This window comes from Sturnus vulgaris, chromosome 8, assembly GCF_052056855.1.
Source record: "Sturnus vulgaris isolate bStuVul1 chromosome 8, bStuVul1.hap1, whole genome shotgun sequence".
Lineage (NCBI taxonomy): Eukaryota > Metazoa > Chordata > Aves > Passeriformes > Sturnidae > Sturnus > Sturnus vulgaris.
Genome location: NC_142250.1, coordinates 18598845 through 18617829, shown reverse-complemented (window position 1 = coordinate 18617829; position 18985 = coordinate 18598845). Strand labels below are relative to the sequence as shown.

General features: G+C 43.3%; 1 protein-coding gene across 2 annotated transcripts in view; it reads left to right on the top strand.

Annotated features, from left to right (window-relative positions):
* TLL2 (tolloid like 2) overlaps positions 1-18492 on the top strand; it is an 86476-nt gene extending 67984 nt beyond the window's left edge. For both annotated transcript variants that reach the window (XM_014879969.2, XM_088169031.1), the window contains 10 exons: positions 1901-2046; positions 2963-3158; positions 6439-6564; positions 8298-8458; positions 9777-9957; positions 11213-11338; positions 12163-12290; positions 13068-13281; positions 14271-14521; positions 15682-18492. In XM_014879969.2, coding sequence (XP_014735455.2) covers positions 1901-2046; positions 2963-3158; positions 6439-6564; positions 8298-8458; positions 9777-9957; positions 11213-11338; positions 12163-12290; positions 13068-13281; positions 14271-14521; positions 15682-15816 — 1664 coding nt within the window. In that variant the 3' untranslated portion in view covers positions 15817-18492. The remainder of the gene's footprint in view (positions 1-1900; positions 2047-2962; positions 3159-6438; positions 6565-8297; positions 8459-9776; positions 9958-11212; positions 11339-12162; positions 12291-13067; positions 13282-14270; positions 14522-15681) is intronic.
* Positions 18493-18985: the final 493 nt, after the last annotated feature.

Sequence of the window (18985 nt, the reverse complement as noted above, 5' to 3'; positions counted from 1 at the left end):
GGATGATGAAGGGAATGCTTAAGCTTGGATATCTCAGCCTCCTCTTGTCAGAACAGCAGGTAGAGAGATTATCTGCATGTCTCCCCATAATTTATTTGCAGAAACAGGAGATTTTTAAAAAATCTTCTTTATTCCCTATTTCCCACTTAAGCAAGTTCTGATAATATCTGGTTTCTTTTGCCCTTTGCAAAGTGGCTTACTCAGCTGTTTTGTGATTTCTGTGCTTAGGCAATAAAGGTAGTTTTTATTTCCAGGAGAGATTGCATATAAGTGTTTAATTTTCTATCAGTTTTTGTCCAAGATCTTTCTCTGTTGCTGTTAGTTCCTCTTTTTCTTTCGAGTTCCTCTCTCGAATTTAGCACTGCTTCTCTGTCTTCTGCTTTAGTGATAGTGCATATGAATGGTCATGCATCTGAACCTTTCTGGTAACTGTGGGTGAGGACTGATTTTTGCATTTGGATTCCTCCAAGTCTTGGCCCTAAAGTTTTCAGAAGATAGGAAGAAAGAGGCAGAAGCATGCAGCCACATGATGGTAGAATTACTTGATCCTAAATGACAGTTTATGTAGTGGAAGTGTCCTCCTAGTTCAGTCATTCTGTTCCCTTTCTTTGATGGGATTTAAGATGGGAAGATGTTGGTGGTTTTGCCTTACAGCACTGCTGGCAGCCCGAAATTTGCTGTCAATATCCTCTTTTCAGGCTCTACCAGCACATGTTCTTTCCATTTTGCAGTAAGGCTCTTCCAAGCATAGTTGATGCTCAGCTGTATGTCAGTGTGAACTTCTGCAGTGAATTGAGAAAATGTTTGTTGGCTGTCGGTTTCATGGCTCTTAGAAAATAAAGTCCTCTGCTCTTGTAGTCCTCTTTCTGTTAGCTGGGGGGGACAGTTCTTTAAAGGATCCTTCAGAGGTTTTCTCAAGCACCACTTGTAGCTCTGAATGTATGAACTCAGATTGCAACCTAAATTGTGCTCTGCAGCTGAATTTTTAGGTGCTTTGGCACTGATTCTGTAAGAAAGAGGTTAGCTGCACTAATGAAGCAGTGCTTTTAACTCAGTTACATTAGCAGCTTACAGTGCAAGACAAAAACAGTTACCCAGTGCAAGCAATTTGCAGGACACTAAATGGAGACCCATATCTGAATTGCAAATGCAATGCCTTGTGGGGAGAAGCCAGGGGTGAGGAAGGTTGATATCTGGCACGTGTCACTGCAGTACCATCTCTCTTGTACTTTCTGCGGGTGCTTTTTGTTTCCTGGAGTTTAGGCACGACCAAAACATCCATGTGTTTTGTGGATATGTGCCATGCATCAGGGGTAACACAGGTTTTAGCCTGTAATCTTACTTTAATTTCTTGCATAGTCTTGCAGACAGTTTTACTGAACTGCTGTTGTCTTCAAAATCTTTACTAGTTTCGTATTAAACTAGGTTTCCATTAAATTTTCTATTTTAGTATTTAAACTTACTCTTATATTTGGCACTAAAACTTAATTTTTCATGCACAGCCTGATGGTCTGGTGGTGATCAGCTCAAGTTGTGCTTGTTAATATTGCCATCGTGTGGCTGGATTAGATTTGCAACTTCTCCCCCTCCCATTCCCTCCCCCCAGCTTTTCTTGGTTCTTAGTGCTGGTTTCAAGCAGATATGAAGGAGTATGAATAACAAAAATGCATAAAGATTCTTTGTCCCAAAGAGCTCACCTTCTGAGGACATTAGCACAGCAAGATAGGAGGCACCATCATAAGACAAAATGTTAGATTTGTAAAAACATCCATGACTTGTGTGTTGCATTTGTATAGCAAGCAATGCTGAAACAGATTTGATGAGAAAGGTGCACATGGAATGGGCTTTACCTGCAGAGAAACTTGCTATCTCATGGGTTTGCTGTTTCTTTTTTATGAAGCTATTTGTGGTGGAGAAATACACAAAGATGCTGGCCAGATCCAATCTCCCAATTACCCAGATGACTACAGACCTTCCAAAGAGTGTATCTGGAAGATCACAGTTTCTGAGGGTTTTCACATAGGAATCACATTCCAAGCCTTTGAGGTGAGAAATGTCATTGCACATTATATTACTTTGCTGTTCTTTTGCTTCTACAAACCCTTTAAAATGAAGACGAAAGTGGTAATAGTAATAATAATAATGATGATAATTAAAAAAATATTTTTACTACTTCAGAGTATCATTTACCTTACCACATGTTTGCTGAGAGATTCTGATTTTTGAAGTTTAAAATGTGCTGAGTTTTCAAAAACTGTTGCTCTAGACAGAAGGAATTAAAAGGAACTCAAAAGTGTCGATCATGTTATATAGGGACTCATGAGTCTGTAAAGTTTCACTCTGGTTAAATGGAAGTAAATGGTCACAATCCAGGCAAAAAACTCTTGTTGGTGTCACTGGGACTTGTCAGATTGCAGAATGTGACTCCTCAAAGAAACATTGTTTTCCCAGGTGGCAGACAGACATTGAAGAGCTCACAAAAAGTTTTTTTTCTACTGCTTATAGGATGTCTTCCACTCTTAGCTACATGCCAGTGATCAGTCTCTGCTTACTGATGTTAAGTCACACACAGGAGTGCACAGGACCTTGGTTGGTGCATAAATCTCATCTCTCCCACAGGCTCCCGTGGCTTGTGTGCACTCACCAAAGGGCTGACACCATTACCTCCCCACAGCTATCCCTTGAACCTTTTTATTTGTAGTTGTTCTGCTCTGTTTCTTACAGCTTCTCTTGCAAAAGCAGTTTGCAGGTAGTCAGGGGCTGGGTTTCACTGCAGGGTAGCCACAAAGCAGTGGCAGAACTGAGATGTCCTAGGCTCAAATGCAGTTTGGACTGCAGAAGAGCTCAGTGGCAGCCACAGTTGTTTGGGGAACTGGTCTGTGGCCAGGCTCTAACTGTGTCACTAGCCTGGCTGGAAGAACTCTTACTAGTGAGGCAGAGGCACACACCTTTCCTATTGCAGATTGAATGGCACGATGCGTGCTCGTACGACTACCTGGAGATCCGAGATGGCCTCACTGAACAGAGCCCACTCATCGGCCACTTCTGTGGCTATGAGAAGCCAGAAGACATCAAATCCAGTTCAAACAAAGTATGGATGAAGTTTGCATCTGATGCAACCATCAGTAAAGCAGGCTTTGCAGCAAATTTCTTTAAAGGTATGTGATCTAATAACTCTCACAGTCAAAGCTGGGGACAATTCATCCCTTAAGCTACTGCCATCCACAAATCAATTCATTCTAGCTATCAATTCACACATTATCATTCTATCTACTTGTACTTAGGATTTATTTGTACAATTTGTTTGCAAATACCGAATTTATATACAAATTGCTTTGAGAGTGTAGAGGGGGTTGATGCTGAGGCAGGAAAACCTCCTCCCTGATTAGGACAGAAATCAACTCTGCTGGGCTGGTGTCAGCATAAATGTTGCACAGCTGGATGGAATGTCACCTCCATTTAGCCATGCCAGAGGACACTGACATTTTCAAAGAAGTATTAATACTGCACAAGAAGTGTTAAAAACAGCTCTCTGCTTAAGTTGTATTCTAAAATAAACCTCTGGAGAAAGGGTAAATCTAAATGCAAGTAGAGTCCCAGTGAAAGAATACTGAGACCTTTAGGAAACAAATGTGTTCCTAAACTGAGATTCTCTTCAGGAAGATGTAAGACTAAGATTTTTAATTTTTCTCTTTTTTTAAAAAAGCTGAACCCTAGAAATGGTCCTTTACCAGCATCTTGGTGACTTGATAGAGGCAAGAACCAAATATCTAACTGCTTGGGAAAATAGCTCTGGAGCTGCTGGGGGGCAGACAGTCATGCTTGTCTTAGGTTCAGTGGCACTTGTACAGAAATAATGATTATAATGCCAATATTTGGATTGCATAAGTCTTTTATTTATTTCTACCTTAACTTTTGTCTCGTGTTAAGGATGTCATGGTCCATTTAGGTTTCTCAACTTTTCAGGAGAATGTACTCCGTGAATTAAACTTTATTTCATGAACTTAAGACTTCAACAAACAAACATGTCAGGGCTCAATCCCCTTGGCCCAGACTAGTCTATCCTATGAATTCACTTATTCACCATTCAAGGCACAAAATGTCATAACTTATAACCCATAATTCTTAAACTATGCACTTAAGTGCAGAAAAAAAAACAAAGGTAAATAAAGTTTAATTCACAGATTATATTGGCCTGTAAATTTGAGAGGTCTTGATGGACTGTGACAAAGGGTGATTGCAAGATCACTGGCAAATGCTGTGACATTTGATCTCAGTCTCTGGACAGCTCACACAGTACCTAGATTTCCTTGCTTAAATTTCTCAGGTTCCATAAAGGCACAGAGAATACTTCCTGAAGATAATTTGGCTCCTTTCAGGAGTAAACAGTGCAGGCTGACTGTGGCAGAGTTGTCTTTCAGAGATTAGCACTGCATGGAGACGCAGCAATTAATTCTCTAAAATTTGAGTTTCATCTACAAGGTTGTAGGGGAAAAAAGTTATACACCTGAACCTGAAGTGCTTTCTCTGTGATATAGATAGTCAGAAATTTTTTTATTTTTTTTTTAATGTAAAGTTGTGTAAACTTGCACACTAGTACAATTGGAGGCACAGGTATTTTCTGTGGAGTTTTTGCTGGCAGACTAGTTCTTTCAGTGTTTGCTTGGATTTCTCATGTTTGAACCAGAAACCATGTAGTTTGTGGATGTTTAGAGCATTTTTAAGTTCATGCCAGTAAATTCAGCTGAGGAACAAAGTGTTGTTGCTTGAACCAAGTCATAGCAGCACAATTTCTAGCCAGCTTGCACTGTGGGCAGAGCTGATGTCTGTGTGCAAAAGCTGTGTAGACACACGTGCAGGCTACATGTGGAGTTTCAAGCTGGAATCTGAAGTCTGCAGTCTCTACCAGCAGGATTGTGATTACCAGATACTCCATGAGCAAAGGGAGCAAATTAGATGGCTCTGCAGGCACTCTTCAGACTGCTTCTCATAGCTGATTGAGCAATGGGTAAGCTTTGCCCTAATGAATTATGAAAGGAATAAAGCTTCAAATAAATGTCTTACAACACTGAAAGAAAATAACTTAGCCTAAAAAATCAGAGTTAAGGATGGAATTGAATGCTATGCTTTGTGGGAACGTGCAGTGGTAATATCGAAGTTTTCAGAGAAAATAAACTTGCAATCAGCTTAGAGAGGGTAAGCCATTGGTCACACCCAATATGCATTGCTAGGAAGGTATGGAGATCAATTACCTCATGTCCACCCAGTCAGGTATATCTCATGGGATGTCTCCAGGATTATTCTTGTTAGTTATCTTCAATTTGGCAGCAAATTGTTTGTATCAGTGAAGCCTGTTTTCATCTGGTGGAAGTGTTAGTTCATCTACCTGGAGTAGGGGGAAGAATGAGGAGGAGCAGCAGGGTCATGTACTGCCTGTGGCTCCCCATCCCCTCCTGCCTTTGCACACCTGTGGCTTTGCTGAAGGGGCTGAGTGTAACTTTTAGGGATACAAGGCAGGGAGAGAGGGGCTTGGAGTGAAGCTGAGCCAGGAAGGGGAAGCAGAAGGATGTTTTCTGTAAGTGTTTGAATGTATTTGTTTTCAGTTTTTGTTTGCCCATACTTAAACCAGCACTCAAATGTTCATATTATTTGGCAGTAAGTTAAGTTAAATTCCCCAAAGTTGAGTCTGTTTGAACAGAACAGTAATCAGTAGATAATTTGTCTTTGTCAACCCGTGACTTTCTTGCTCTTATTCTTCCTGTTTTCTTCCTCATTCCACGGGAGTGGCAGGCCAGGGAGTGCACCAACAGCTGGATGGGAGCTTGGCTGCTAGCTGGGGCTAACCCACCACAGCCATGTTAATAAAACCATCTATTAAGGGATGCATGTGGAATCGGGGGTCAGGGTGAGAGGCCAGTGGCTATCTTTATATTAAAATGTTAGTTCAGTTTGTTGAGACATGATTGAAGAACCTGACTTCAAAGTCTAGGGTAACAAGACCTCACGTGCCTGTGAAAAGGCAGAGCTACTTGTGTGTCCTGCCAGCTTCCATGGGGTATGACCTCCCTCAGCTCCATCACTGTGTGTGCCATAATGGGCTGGTTCCTGGTAGCTCAAGTTACTCAAGAGTGTGAGGAATTTTAAACAAACAAAACAAAGCCCGAAAAAAAGGCATCTGAGAACAAAAGGCAGTGAAGTCTTTACAGGAGACAGTGTTTTCCTGCTTGTGTCTAGAAGCAGCACTGTTGGCTAGTAGCAGTCATGGTAGTCCTTTATGGTTCTGGTGTTTCAGCACCTGTGAGCTTTGCTGCAGTGCCTGCCCCACAGCCTTGGCTCAGCAGTCAGTGCTCTGATCCCTCTGTCCAGAAGGGTTCGTGAGGAATGCCAGGTGTTGGGGTGGTCAGGAAAGTGCCACTTGCTCTGGTTTTGTCCTGACAGAGATGGATGAGTGTTCCCTGCCGGACAATGGTGGGTGTGAGCAGCACTGCGAGAACACACTGGGCAGTTACAAATGCACCTGTGAGCCTGGCTATGAGCTGACAGCTGATAAAAAGAGCTGTGAAGGTAAGTAGCCTACAGATTGAGCCATCTGACTGTAGGATAGGTAATACAGCTAAAATGGAATTGAACAGTCTTGGAAGTGATTTTCCTTGCCCCTGCAGCCTCTTTATTTTCCCCAATTGACTTTTTAATTTTTTTTTTTTAACATCTTCCATTGAAAAACAAGTTTTGGTTAAAAAACTCTGAAAATACTCTGGTTTATACTGCTGAACATCCCTAAAAACAATTGTCTTTCATGGCCAGAGATTGCTGTTCAGATCAGATTTCCCACAGCACAACAACATAAGGGAACTAGGCATTACAACCTAACCGTTGAGTGGTCCCAAAGTATTTAAATCTAAGGCTGAATTTATTTGTTTTTCCAGAAGGAATTTACTTCATATAATAAAATACCAATGTTTTGTCTGCATGCAAAGCAGGCTTTTCCATACTGAGGAGAATTTTCCTCCCTTCCTCTTTTATGGAGGAAAAAAACCCCATGTCTGTAATAGAAGCTGTTTGTGTCAGCTTTCTAGAGAATTAATCTCATGCAACAGTGTTGCTTCTGCCAACAATACAGCTGTTGGTGTGCTGAGAATCCATCCGTTGTTCTTGTCTCAAAACTATGTAGGAACATTTAGGGAGCTCCACATGCTATTAGTGGTGCTCTCAACATCACCTGGTTTGCCCTGACTTCTGCTTTTGTCAAACTATTTGGGCAAGAGTGCTGTCGACTTGGTGAGGGCAGTCAGGTGTGTGCAAAAGGCTTTTGAAAGCTTTTCTTTTTCTTTTATGTAATTTCTTGCAATTTTAGCAAGCCAGTTGCTAAGTTGCTGTAACTTGGTAGGATTTTTTTCTGAATTTCACTCTTAACCTCCTGTTTTAAACTTCATTTGTGGGCAAAACAGAAAGAATAGTCTTTGAAACCGTAGCCATATGCATCAGAATGAATTGCTTTTTTTTTCTCCAAAACCACTTGCTTGATAGTCTATTTATATTGAAGCTGGTCCCTTGAGTTAGCCCTCTTAATGCAAAATGATGCTGGGAACAAGACACAGGAAGCTTTTATCCCTGTGGGTTTTGAAGATGTGGCCATATCTCATTATTCTCAAGAAACAGCAAGAAAAAAAATAGAAAAAAAATTGCTTTGTTGCAAATAGAATTTTGCAGCAAATTGAAGTTTATTCCTTTGAGGTAACAGCCCTGCCCTCCCACAAGAGCAAGAAGCTGAGATGTCTTAAATTTTTAATGGAAATAGGATAATAAAGCTAAAGTCTTGTCTTTGCCTTCAACTTTCCCTAGAGAAGATGAAGTCCAAATATAATAAACCACTGAAAAGTTGAAAGGAATGTCTTCCCTAGGATTCCATTATCTTGTAATTATTCCATTACTGATAAACTTGCAATAATGAGGTTTGTAGCACTGAATGTAGGCGAATTTACCAAGCTGGCCTTTACAACTGTGTTGTGCATGTCAAGTCAACTGATTCACAGTAAGCCCAAGGACAGAGAATAAAAGGAAATTAATCCTACATGGTGGCTCTCAGGGCCATAGCCTCACTGGTTGTGTTTGACTGGTGATTTACAACAGGTGAACTTTGTCTTCACACTTCCCAGCATTTTAAGCCTGTTCCGGAGGCTGGGATTTGAAATGTGCCACCGACCAGGATCTGGTTCATTTGCTAGTTAACACTGTGGCCCAGTCTGTGTGTCTGAACAGAACCAAGTAAAACTTGTGTTCATTTATTGCCTCTCCAGCTGCCTGTGGGGGCTTCATCACCAAGCTCAATGGGACCATTACTAGCCCTGGATGGCCCAAGGAATATCCTACTAACAAAAACTGCGTGTGGCAGGTGGTAGCTCCAGCCCAGTACCGGATCTCTCTGCAGTTCGAAGTGTTTGAGCTGGAAGGCAATGATGTACGTAACCAGTCCCTGCATCTCAGAGGTGGGACTACTGGCTAAATCAGAACTGGATAAATCCTTGGGGTACAAGGAATAGGAGGCTCTGCCTTACTGGTGGAGCTTCTGGTTGTTTTCCCACCCTCAATAACAGTGCCTGTTCTCCTTGAAGTCTGGATTTGCTTTATCTGTAGAGTGGAAGGATTAAAGCTGTTCTCTTATAAGTGGGTGCAATGGTTTAAGCCAATCTGGCAACTAAGCACCACACAACTGCTCACTCACTTTCCCCCAGTGAAATGGGGGAGAGAATCAGAAAAGTAAAAGTGAGGGAAACTCATGGGTTGAGATAAAGGCAGTTTAACAGATAAAGCAAAAGCCACGCATGCAAACAAAGAAAAATGAGGAATTAGTTCACTCCTTCCCATGGGCAGGCAGGTGTTCAGCCATCCCCAGGAGAGCAGGGCTCCATCACATGTGATAGTTACTTGGGAAGACAATGTCACTCCAAGTATCTCCCCTTCCTCCTTCTTCCCTCTACTTATGGTGTCCTCTGGTATGGGATATCTGTTTGGTCAGTGAAGATCAGCTGTCCTGGCCGTGTCCTCTCCCAGCTCCCTGAGCACCCACAGCCTCCTCACTGGTGGAGCAGTACAAGAAGCAAAAAAAGATCTTGACTCAGCAATAACAAAACATCTTGATATTATCAACCCTTTTCTCAGCACAAATCCAAAATACAGCCCAGTACCAGTCACTAAGAAGAAAATTAAATTTACCCCAACCAAAACCAGCACAATGGGCTTATTTTCTCTACTAGTTTTGCATAATTGTAGGTTTATTCCATCCCTAATAGGTGTCCCACCTCATACCTTCCCAGTGCTGCTTTTGCAGGAAATAGTTGGAAATGAACAATGAAATAGAGTTCTTCAAGGATAAAGGAAATAACAGGAAAAGAGTCTGTTCTCTGCTGTGCACAGTGGAGTTTGAACAAAGCAATCAGGTCTGAGTTTCCCTACTGTAAATGGGAGCACTGGCACTTCCATAATTCAGGAGGCTGATTAAGTTCATTCAACTCTGTCAGGTTCTTGGATAAGATGGAAATAATTACTTTTGCTAAATTCAATGGAACCTTTTCTGTTCTGAAAAGCACATTCATGCTTTAAGATCAGGGCAGCAAGCAGAGGGGTGAGAAAACTGACAGAGGAGATTTTGGGCAAGTTAGGAGTGCATTTGAGTACGAGGCTGTTTCTGTTCCTTCTCAGTGAAACCTCTGTCCCCTTCCTCTGAAACGCTGTGTTCCAAGGCCACAGAGCTGAGAAGTCTCTTCCTCTCTTGGCAGGTCTGTAAATATGACTATGTTGAGGTTCGGAGTGAGCTGGCTTCTGATTCCAAGCTACATGGCAAATTCTGCGGCTCAGAGAAGCCCGAAGTGATCACGTCATATGGAAACAACATGAGACTGGAGTTCAAATCAGACAACACAGTCTCCAAAAAAGGCTTTAAAATTCACTACTTCTCTGGTATGTGACTGTATTCTTTCACTTGCTTAGCCGTCTCCTCTGACTGAACCTCTTGGTTTTGGTGAACTTTGTTCAACATCCTGTCAGAGCCTGACATGGTTCATTAAAATCTAAAAGCTTGATTGCTCTGTTCTGTGTCACCTTCCTCTTGGGTTCTCAGTGCAGTGTATGGTCCAGTTTCACAGCGTGGTGTCAGGAAAATGCATGAGTTCCATCAATGCCTCCAGACTTTCTACAGCAGGAAGCAATGTGGAACCTAACCCTAGAAGTTATTTCTGTCCCTAGGAGTATTAAAGGAAAGTTTTTTCCTCTGAAACGAGACGATTTAGAAGATTTCCAGTGGTGTTCTGAATAGCAATCATTCCCACGAAAGCAGCATGTACTAGTGGAAGTTTTTAATCCTCTGTTCTCAATCTTCTGGAGGTTAACTGTATGTCATTTGAAAGTAGAAATTCAATTTTGTTCTGTCTTTTCAGCAGAGTCCTAGGAGTATAAATGCTTTTGAAGAGAATGATCAAGCAAAACAGCTTTGAACTAGGACAGGGGCAGAGTAGAATCAGGGCTAAGGGTTTGACTTATTAAATCTAAGAGGAGGAAGGATGAGATGGGTATGATTCATCTAGAAATACATTTGGGAGTGAGGAGACAGATGAAGTTAATGAGATCTAGAGAGGGCATTGTCCCAAGAAAAATTGGAGATAAACTTCTCATAAATTAAATTGGACTGAAAACCATGAGCAGATCCTATGCTCAGAAAGTAAGATTGAGGAATGCATGGTCCTGAACACACGGGAGTCAAGATCCACTGGGGCATATTTCAGCTTCAGAGAGCAGCTCAGACTTTAGATCTTCTTCATCACCTCACTGTTTGTGCTGAGGCAGAGCTATTTAGAAATGGAGGCTCATCAGAGCACATAAAAACTTGAAAATATAAAGTAGATTTTTACTTTGGCTAGCGATTTTGTGTGATGCTTTTCCTGGACTTTATTCTTAAAGAATGAGATCTGCTGCTCTAGGTTTCTTTTAGACAGGAGTCTATAAAATTATAAAATAGAACACATTTGGGATGCATTTTATGGAATGTGAGACAGTTGAAGAGAATAGGATCTGGGCTAAGAAGCTGACTGGAGTAATCCAGCAGTAGAATTGGAGGTTTGCATTGCTATCTGCCAGCCTGGGTGTGGGGCTCTCAGCTGGTGACTGTGGTAGCCTGTGTCACTGTCAATTCAGTGTTTGTTGGTTTGATCCTGCCCAGACAAGGACGAGTGCTCCAAAGACAATGGTGGTTGCCAGCACGAGTGTATCAACACCTTTGGGAGCTATATGTGCCAGTGCAGAAATGGCTTCATACTGCATGAAAACGGCCATGACTGTAAAGAAGGTAAAGTCCCCACTCCCGCCCTTGGCAAAGCCAAGGTACTTCAATTCAACACTGTTTGGTTCAGGGCACTTCCTGCCCTGTGCTGAAAGGAAGTTTGTACAGCATACCAGGCTGAAAGGGGCACTGAAAAAGTCCCAGCTGGCTGAAAAACTGGCTAGAAATAGGACCATTCCCATTCCCCAGTCTTCCTCTCTATATGCCCACAGGGGATGGAGAGGTTGGGGATGAGAAATAGGATTTGGAAAAGGAGAAATTTTGGGACATCATCATTAGACTGGTCACTGCTGCTTCATTTAATTATTGTGTTTGAGTCAGAAGAGTAAGGATGGGCTGATCTAACCACTTCCTGGTACCAAAACTACCTTTCTTCCTGCACCCCTATCCCTGCTGTGCTCCCATGGCTTTCCTGTATATGGTCTCTGGTCCTTGTCTGACCTCTCCATGAGCTGATACAGCTCTCCAAATTGGCAAAACAATGCAAGGCTGAGATAGCACCAGAGTCAACACTGTAGAGGGCTAGACATCATGGCACTAGGAACAGGGCAGATGAGGTGAAGGAGCAGCAGAAATAGATTAGGATGTTGGGTTAGGTTAATGAGGCCCAGGGGAGTGAGATAGTCCATTTCACCATCTGCTGGATTAGCTCAAAGAAAGTATAGGACAAACCCACCAGAACCGTGGAGTAATGCTAAAAAGGTCTTGTTTGGTGCTGAAGCCTTCCATGTCTGTGCCCTGTAGAGGGTCTCGGTGGGCAGGGAGGACCATGTAGGACGCTGCAGGGTTACCATGTGAGACCTGCCCCAATGTGATTTCTCTCTCCCAAGCTGGTTGTGAGCACAAGCTGAGCAGTGCAGAGGGAATGATGAGCAGTCCCAACTGGCCTGACAAGTACCCCAGCCGGAAAGAGTGCACCTGGGACATCTCTGCAACACCTGGCCACCGGGTGAAAGTAGTGAGTAACCACTGAGGGGGCACGGGAGGCAAGGGGCAGGCTGGGTTGTGAGGAGCTGAAGTGATTTCCCACCACCACTGTGTGAGTGGGAGGCTGATGCCCTCAGGTCCTGCTTAGGGCTCTTGGAGGAGAGTTTCCTGGGAGACTGCCCTGGCTTGCAAAAGGGCAGAAGGTCTCAGAGGGATGACACAAGGCAGAGGAGAGGCAGCTCGGAGGAGATCCAGCAGATGATAACTGTGGAGTATTGCCCTCTGTAAACAGATGGCATAAATGCCCTCCCACCCTTAACCCTCCTTCTGAGCCACTCTGCTGGGGCCATCTCTACACAAAGTGGTGGCTGAGCCAGCCCCCAGCCCCTCTGAGCGAGAGGTGTCATGGCCTGATGCAAATGGCAGGACATGCCCAAAGCTGTGCAGATGGCCCATGTATTGGGGGAAATAATCCCTGTGCTCAGTGGAAGTAGTATTGCAGAACAGCCCATCTGGTGTGCTGGGCAGAATTTCAATCCAGAAAAATAAGTGTTATAAGGCTTGCAGTTGATAACTGTAGTCATGTACCACATGTGAGGCAGCGAGGCTTAGGCAACACAGCACACTGATATGGAATTCTGATCTCTGCCATCCTGACATCACTCTGGTCTGAAATCACATTATTCTGTTTTAGTTTGTGGGGAGAGTGGGACCGATGTACCATTTGTTTCTCACTTGGCATTTCACCCTATGCTAAATTGCATACTCAGATTTACAGCTGTCTTAATTCTCCATATTCTTACTCTAGACCTTCAATGAGTTTGAGATTGAGCAGCACCAAGAATGTGCCTATGACCACTTAGAAATGTATGATGGGCCCAACAGCAAGTCACCTATCCTTGGCCGCTTCTGTGGCAGCAAGAAACCAGACCCTGTAGTGGCTTCTACCAACAAGATGTTCCTCAGGTTTTACTCTGATGCTTCTGTGCAAAGGAGAGGTTTCCAGGCAAAGTACAGCACAGGTAAGCTGGTTGCCTGCCAATACCCCAGTCCCAAAAGATGTCCATCAAGTCTCACTACGCTATTTACTAGGTATAAACAGACACACCTTTCTCCTAAATAAATTTAGCCTAAATTTTAAGTGGTGTGCATTCTGTTCCCAGACCGTTGCCAGTACCATACCACACATACCAGCTCCTATAACAGCTCAGAATTCTCTTGGTATTAGACATTCCTGTTCAGGCTCTTTTGTTTAAGTTGGAAGTATTTGGTTGAGCAACAATCTATTTTGTTCCACATTAACCATTGGAAAAGGAGGTGATGCAATTTAGCCCACCCTCAGAACAGGCCCATGTTAGATTGATTACAGTAGAAGCAGAGCTTTGCTGTGGACAGACACAGCTTGAGCCTCCTGTCTGTGGCAGCACAGAGGTGTGTGTGTTGTGCCAACATTGATTTCTTTGAAATGCCTGCCACTGTAAATAAGTGGCTGTGCACATGGCACTGGTGAAGAAGAGTCTTCCTCATTGGCTATGGGAAAACTCTGCTAAAGCAGTTCTGCACAAAACGGGGCTACTTTTGTGCATTGTGTGGCCAGAAAAGGATTGTTTTGGTCCCCGGTTTTCTGATGTGTTTCCGCTTCCTGCTGACAAAATACTTGGGATCAGGATTTCATCTACAGGACAAGTGCAAAGAACAAAGCAATTGCTTTCTAATACAATTTCCCAGAGTATGTGCCAAGAACCCTATTCTGCCAGTTTAAATCGATCACCTGTCTCCATATATGTTCTGTAGCAAAAAAAACAAGTTCCTCTTGCCCTGTGGGTCTTTGGGTTCGTGGGTGACTGCAGAATTCACTGGTTTATTGTAGTTTGGTGCAGTGTTTAATTACCTTCCCTACTGTACTTCAAACTGGAGGTCGTCTCTACTCATGGCTGACCCAAACATGGGATGAGTCTTTGTTGGGAATAAGGACTTGGAGAGACTGTTTTGTGTCTTTTTCTCCTTTCAGAGTGTGGCGGGCTCTTAAAAGCTGAAGTACAAGCTAAGGATCTGTATTCCCATGCTCAGTTTGGGGACAACAACTACCCAGGTCAAGCCAACTGTGAATGGGTGATTGTCGCTGAAGATGGTTATGGGGTGGAGCTAATATTCCAGATATTCGAGATAGAGGAGGAGGCTGACTGTGGGTACGACTACATGGAGATTTACGATGGTTACGACAGCACTGCACCCCGTCTGGGACGCTTCTGTGGCTCAGGGGTAAGCCATGGTAATGGTGATTGCTGAGGGTGGCAAGGAAGTATCCTCATATTGTTTTTGGAGAGAGGCAGCTGTCACAAACTGATACTGAGAATGCTTTGTGGCTGGGTTTTGCTTCTTTCCCTTCTGCAGGACATCACAGCCATTTTATGTGATGTACAGTGTTGGCTGGAAAATTCTTGCCGACTGACTATCCTTTTAAGCCTGGGGCAGTGCACAGCAGCATGAAACTGCCACGATGCTGTGCCCCAGCCCTGCATGAAAGTGTTGTGTAAATGTGGGTAATGGCTTCCAAAGGCCAGTTTCATCCTCTGTTGCTTCCTGGCTCAGGCCAAGTTATGTTGTGGCCGTGCTATGGCAAGGGTGAACAATGGAGGGACTTCGAGCTGTGTGCTGCCTTTAGGATGGCATGCTGTCTCCTAAATTGTCACCTGCATCCCCATTACCAGGGGTGATTCTAGCATGAGTAATGGTGAGTGGTTTTTGAAATCAGAAGGTCTGTGTTTGATTTCTCTAGGCCTTCAGCAATGAAACTGAGATGTTTCTTATTGAATGTAAAGAGAGACAATCAGGGAGCAGGTGTGTGAAAAAAGTTCTCACAAATTGTGGAAATTGTTTGGAAAATAAACAAAGGCATAGCAGCTTGGTGTGAAGAAGCTCAGGGCAGCTGGGTAGTAATCTACCTACCTGCACACTGACAAATGTAGAATGGCTGGGAAAGGGAAGCACAAGGAGATTGCAGCAGGTCATAACAGTGTTGGACATAACCAGAATTGTCATGTAAGATAAGTACCTGAGTTATTTGAACCCTGGGAGAGCCTCAGTTGCCAAACAGGTTCCAGTTTGTATTGTCTCATCTCCTGAAAAGACAATGACAAATTAGACTAAACCTGAAGATTGGAACAAGAATATTCAGGGAGGCCTGTGAAAAAAGTAACTGGAAGAACTGGGATTGTAGAGTGGACTGACACCAGTCTTCAAACATAAAGAGCAAAGGAATATGCTTAGGAAGGCAGATCAGGGCAGGAGGTACTGAGCATTCAAGTCTTCATGTTGACTGGCCAGTCTGTCTTCACTGTGGGCTTAACCCTAGTAGCATGGTGCAGTTATTTAGTCTGCATACTTGACCACTGTGTACTGTCTTCTTTCCTTTTCTGCAGCCTCTGGAAGAAATCTACTCTGCAGGGGATTCCATTATGATTCGATTCCATACAGATGACACCATCAACAAGAAAGGATTTCATGCCCGATACATAAGTACCAAATTTCAGGATGCATTGCACATGAGAAAATAGTTTGACTGCTCCTCACAGATATTCTCCATCTGAAGATTGAGACATTTAGCTGTGATCTTTGTCCTTTTTTTTTTTTAAGCTTCTGTGCACTTGGCCAAAAGCAGTGTACAGTATTTTCTGTAACTAAAACTAAATCCAGTCTCAAAGGTTTGCCTCTGCAATTATTAGCATGACCCTTTCTTGTTAACCTACCCAGGACCAAAAAAATTGTCTTTTAATCATACCTTCCAGGGCATAAACATTGTATTTTGCACAACTTGCCATGGGGCTGAATGAAGACTGAACTTGAACTGAGAATAGCCTTTGTCTCTTGTATACCTTGTTTCTAGGTGACATTTCCCAAGCGTCCACATGAGCTGTCTGAACGTGTTTTCTGGAGCAGGCTTTTTGGACAGACAACCAGTAGGATTTTTCAAAGGACTTTGTGAGCCACCCGCTCTCCCCTACCTGCCCCAACTACTCTGTGCAATAAGAGAACAACCAGGTGGCTGTGCCTGCATCACTCTTTCTGTCCTCTCTGTTATTGTCTTGCTTCTTGTTGAGCGGAGAGCAAGGCAGGGGACAGTCTCTTTAGGGCTCCTAGCTACTTGGATTCCAGGGAATGAGAAGGACCCAGGGTTTGGTTTGTAGTAAGTGTCATGGTATATGTTGAACGGAAGTATTTCAATGCAGAGTGCCCAAGGGAAGGGTGGTGGCTGACACGGAAATCCCGTGTTGGGATGCAAGGCATTACTGTGTGATGGTGGCAAAGCTTAGTGACAGGAGTGCTGACAGCGTGCTCCAGTTACACCACTGTGCAAAGCAGCTCAGGAGGCTGTGGCAGCAGTCCAGGCCCTGTCTTAAATATGGAATGTCTCTTTCTCACTCCACCCATGCCTGCTTTCTCAGCCTTCTTTATGCTGCTTCCTTTCCTTACTTCCACTTCCCTGTGAGCCCTTTTCACAGCTGAGCTGCTCTCCCCAGGACTCCCTACCAAACCTAGGAGTGCTCTGTGACTTCAGTGGCCAGGACATCTCACTGAAGGAAATGCAGGGGGAGTCAGGGTGTCCCTGAGGCAGAGGGACACAGGCCATGCTACAGCTTTGGTGATCTCTGGGAACCTGTCAAACGTGTGCAAGCTGCAGGCATGGTGCTAGGAATGGAAGAGTTCTTCTGGTTTCTTCTTCCTCCCCGTTTGTCACTGGTGCATGGCCCAGTCTCTTAACTTCATGGCAAGGGTGCAAGTGAGATGGTGACTGACTTCGAGTGCTCAGACATGTCCTTGTTTGCTCATGAAAGCTACCCAGCCACAGGCTTGAAGAATTAACAGGTAGCTTGGTGCTTCTTTCAGAAAAAAATAAGGAAAAGTGTGTTTTAGGGGAACCACTGTAACTGAGCAGTTGACATGGGAGGAAAAAAATACTTTATTCTGAATGTTTAATTAAGGCACTCATGGGCAATTATGAGCTAAAAGCTGAGGTATGTTAGCTTTAATAAAGTATTTATAATCCAAGGATTACTATGTTTACATAACTATTGTGCTGTCAGGCTTTGGAGTGGCACCTCCTCTCTTGTGCAGACTGTGTGACTGTGGAGAAGTGTGGGGCCAGTGCCACTGTCCAGCACAAACAACATTCCTGGAGATAAGGGCATTTTCAGGTGGGTAATAAATAGACCCAGCCCTCTCCAGAAATCCTTGAATAGGTTATGGTCCAAGTATTGTGAATACTAGGAGAAGCAAATGCATGAAAATATTTTCTTGCTTAGAACAAGAAAAGTAAAGTAATTTATACACACACAGAGAGGATTATATGTATATAAAATGTGCATGTAGAAGACGAGTAGTCAAAGCCTTAATAAGTGTAATGTTAACAATTCTGTACCATTGACTATAGCTTTATTGCAGGCTGTATAAAATCTTGTTATCTCTGTTTTGGTTTGGGGTTTTTTTTATTTGTTTTGTTTTAGCTCTGCTTTTGTTTCTTTTTTTTCAAATTTTGTGGCCTTTTTGCAGGCAAGACCTTTGATCTCAATCTGTTTGACCATGCAAGTCTGGAGAAGTGAGCTCTGCTAGATGGGATGTGTGTTTGTCCTTCTCTTCCTTGCTGCAGTTCAAGCAAAATTGCAGTGACTCAGGTCTGGAAATAAAAGCATGGCATCAGTCACTGTGAAACAGAAGCAAAGTTTCAGGTGGCAGGCAGCAGTTCAAGTTTCCTGACCTTTTCGTGGCAGCAATGGCTCTAGGGAAAAGTTACTGTGGCAGGTTCCCATGTACTTTTAATATCTTTGTTCCACCTTCTGGTAATTTCCCATCCATCCCAGACTGGTTTGATGCAGATGCTTGCAATGTGGTTTGACATATCTACTACACTTGTTAGTGCTCGTCCAGGTGTCTTTTGTGACAGTGTGTTCACAAATGTTATACTGTGCATTCCAACCAATGATCTATGTAGAATATTTCTGCTGTACTGACTGGACTTAACAGTCAATAATTCTAAATGAGTGAAATTTTCTTAAGAAAAAAAAAGTCAAACCCTCTGGTGTGTGAATATGTATTCTGGTCTTTGTGTGGTTTTACATTTCACTAACTAAAATAATTTTTAGAGGGGGACAAGAAGAGGGTGTGGGGACAATCACAGATGTACCTGTGCCCAGAGCAAATCTCTGCATTCATTAAAGACTGTGGATTCAGTTGCACATTCTGTTGTATGCATACATTTTCCACTTCCTCAAGGGGAGGAAATTTCTTATTACATTCCATGTTCTGCCAACTGTTGTTTGTGTGTACTGCTAATACCAGGAAGGAACTTTCCTGTGGGCCTTTAGGTTTGTATTGGCTGTTGCAATCCAGGGAGCATTTGGAAAGTGGGGAAGAGAGACAAATTGGCCAGCCTAAGAGCTACATTGTTCCATGTGCTGCTCACGCTTCAGAGGGCTGAGATGCAGGTCTGCAGTGATCAGTATCAGAGATCTGGGAATCAGTCCTTAAGTATATTTCAAAGGACTAGCTCATTTGCTGCACTGCAGGCTATGGCCTTCAGCAGTGGGTCCCAAAGACCCAGAGATATGAAACTCCTGTGTGAAGGACAGCAGGACAAGGAAAATGTTCCTTACTACAAAATTTTAGTCCACTTTCTGTGGCAGCACCTAAAATGCTTTTCTTCCTCTTTCTGCGCACTGCTTGATGTCT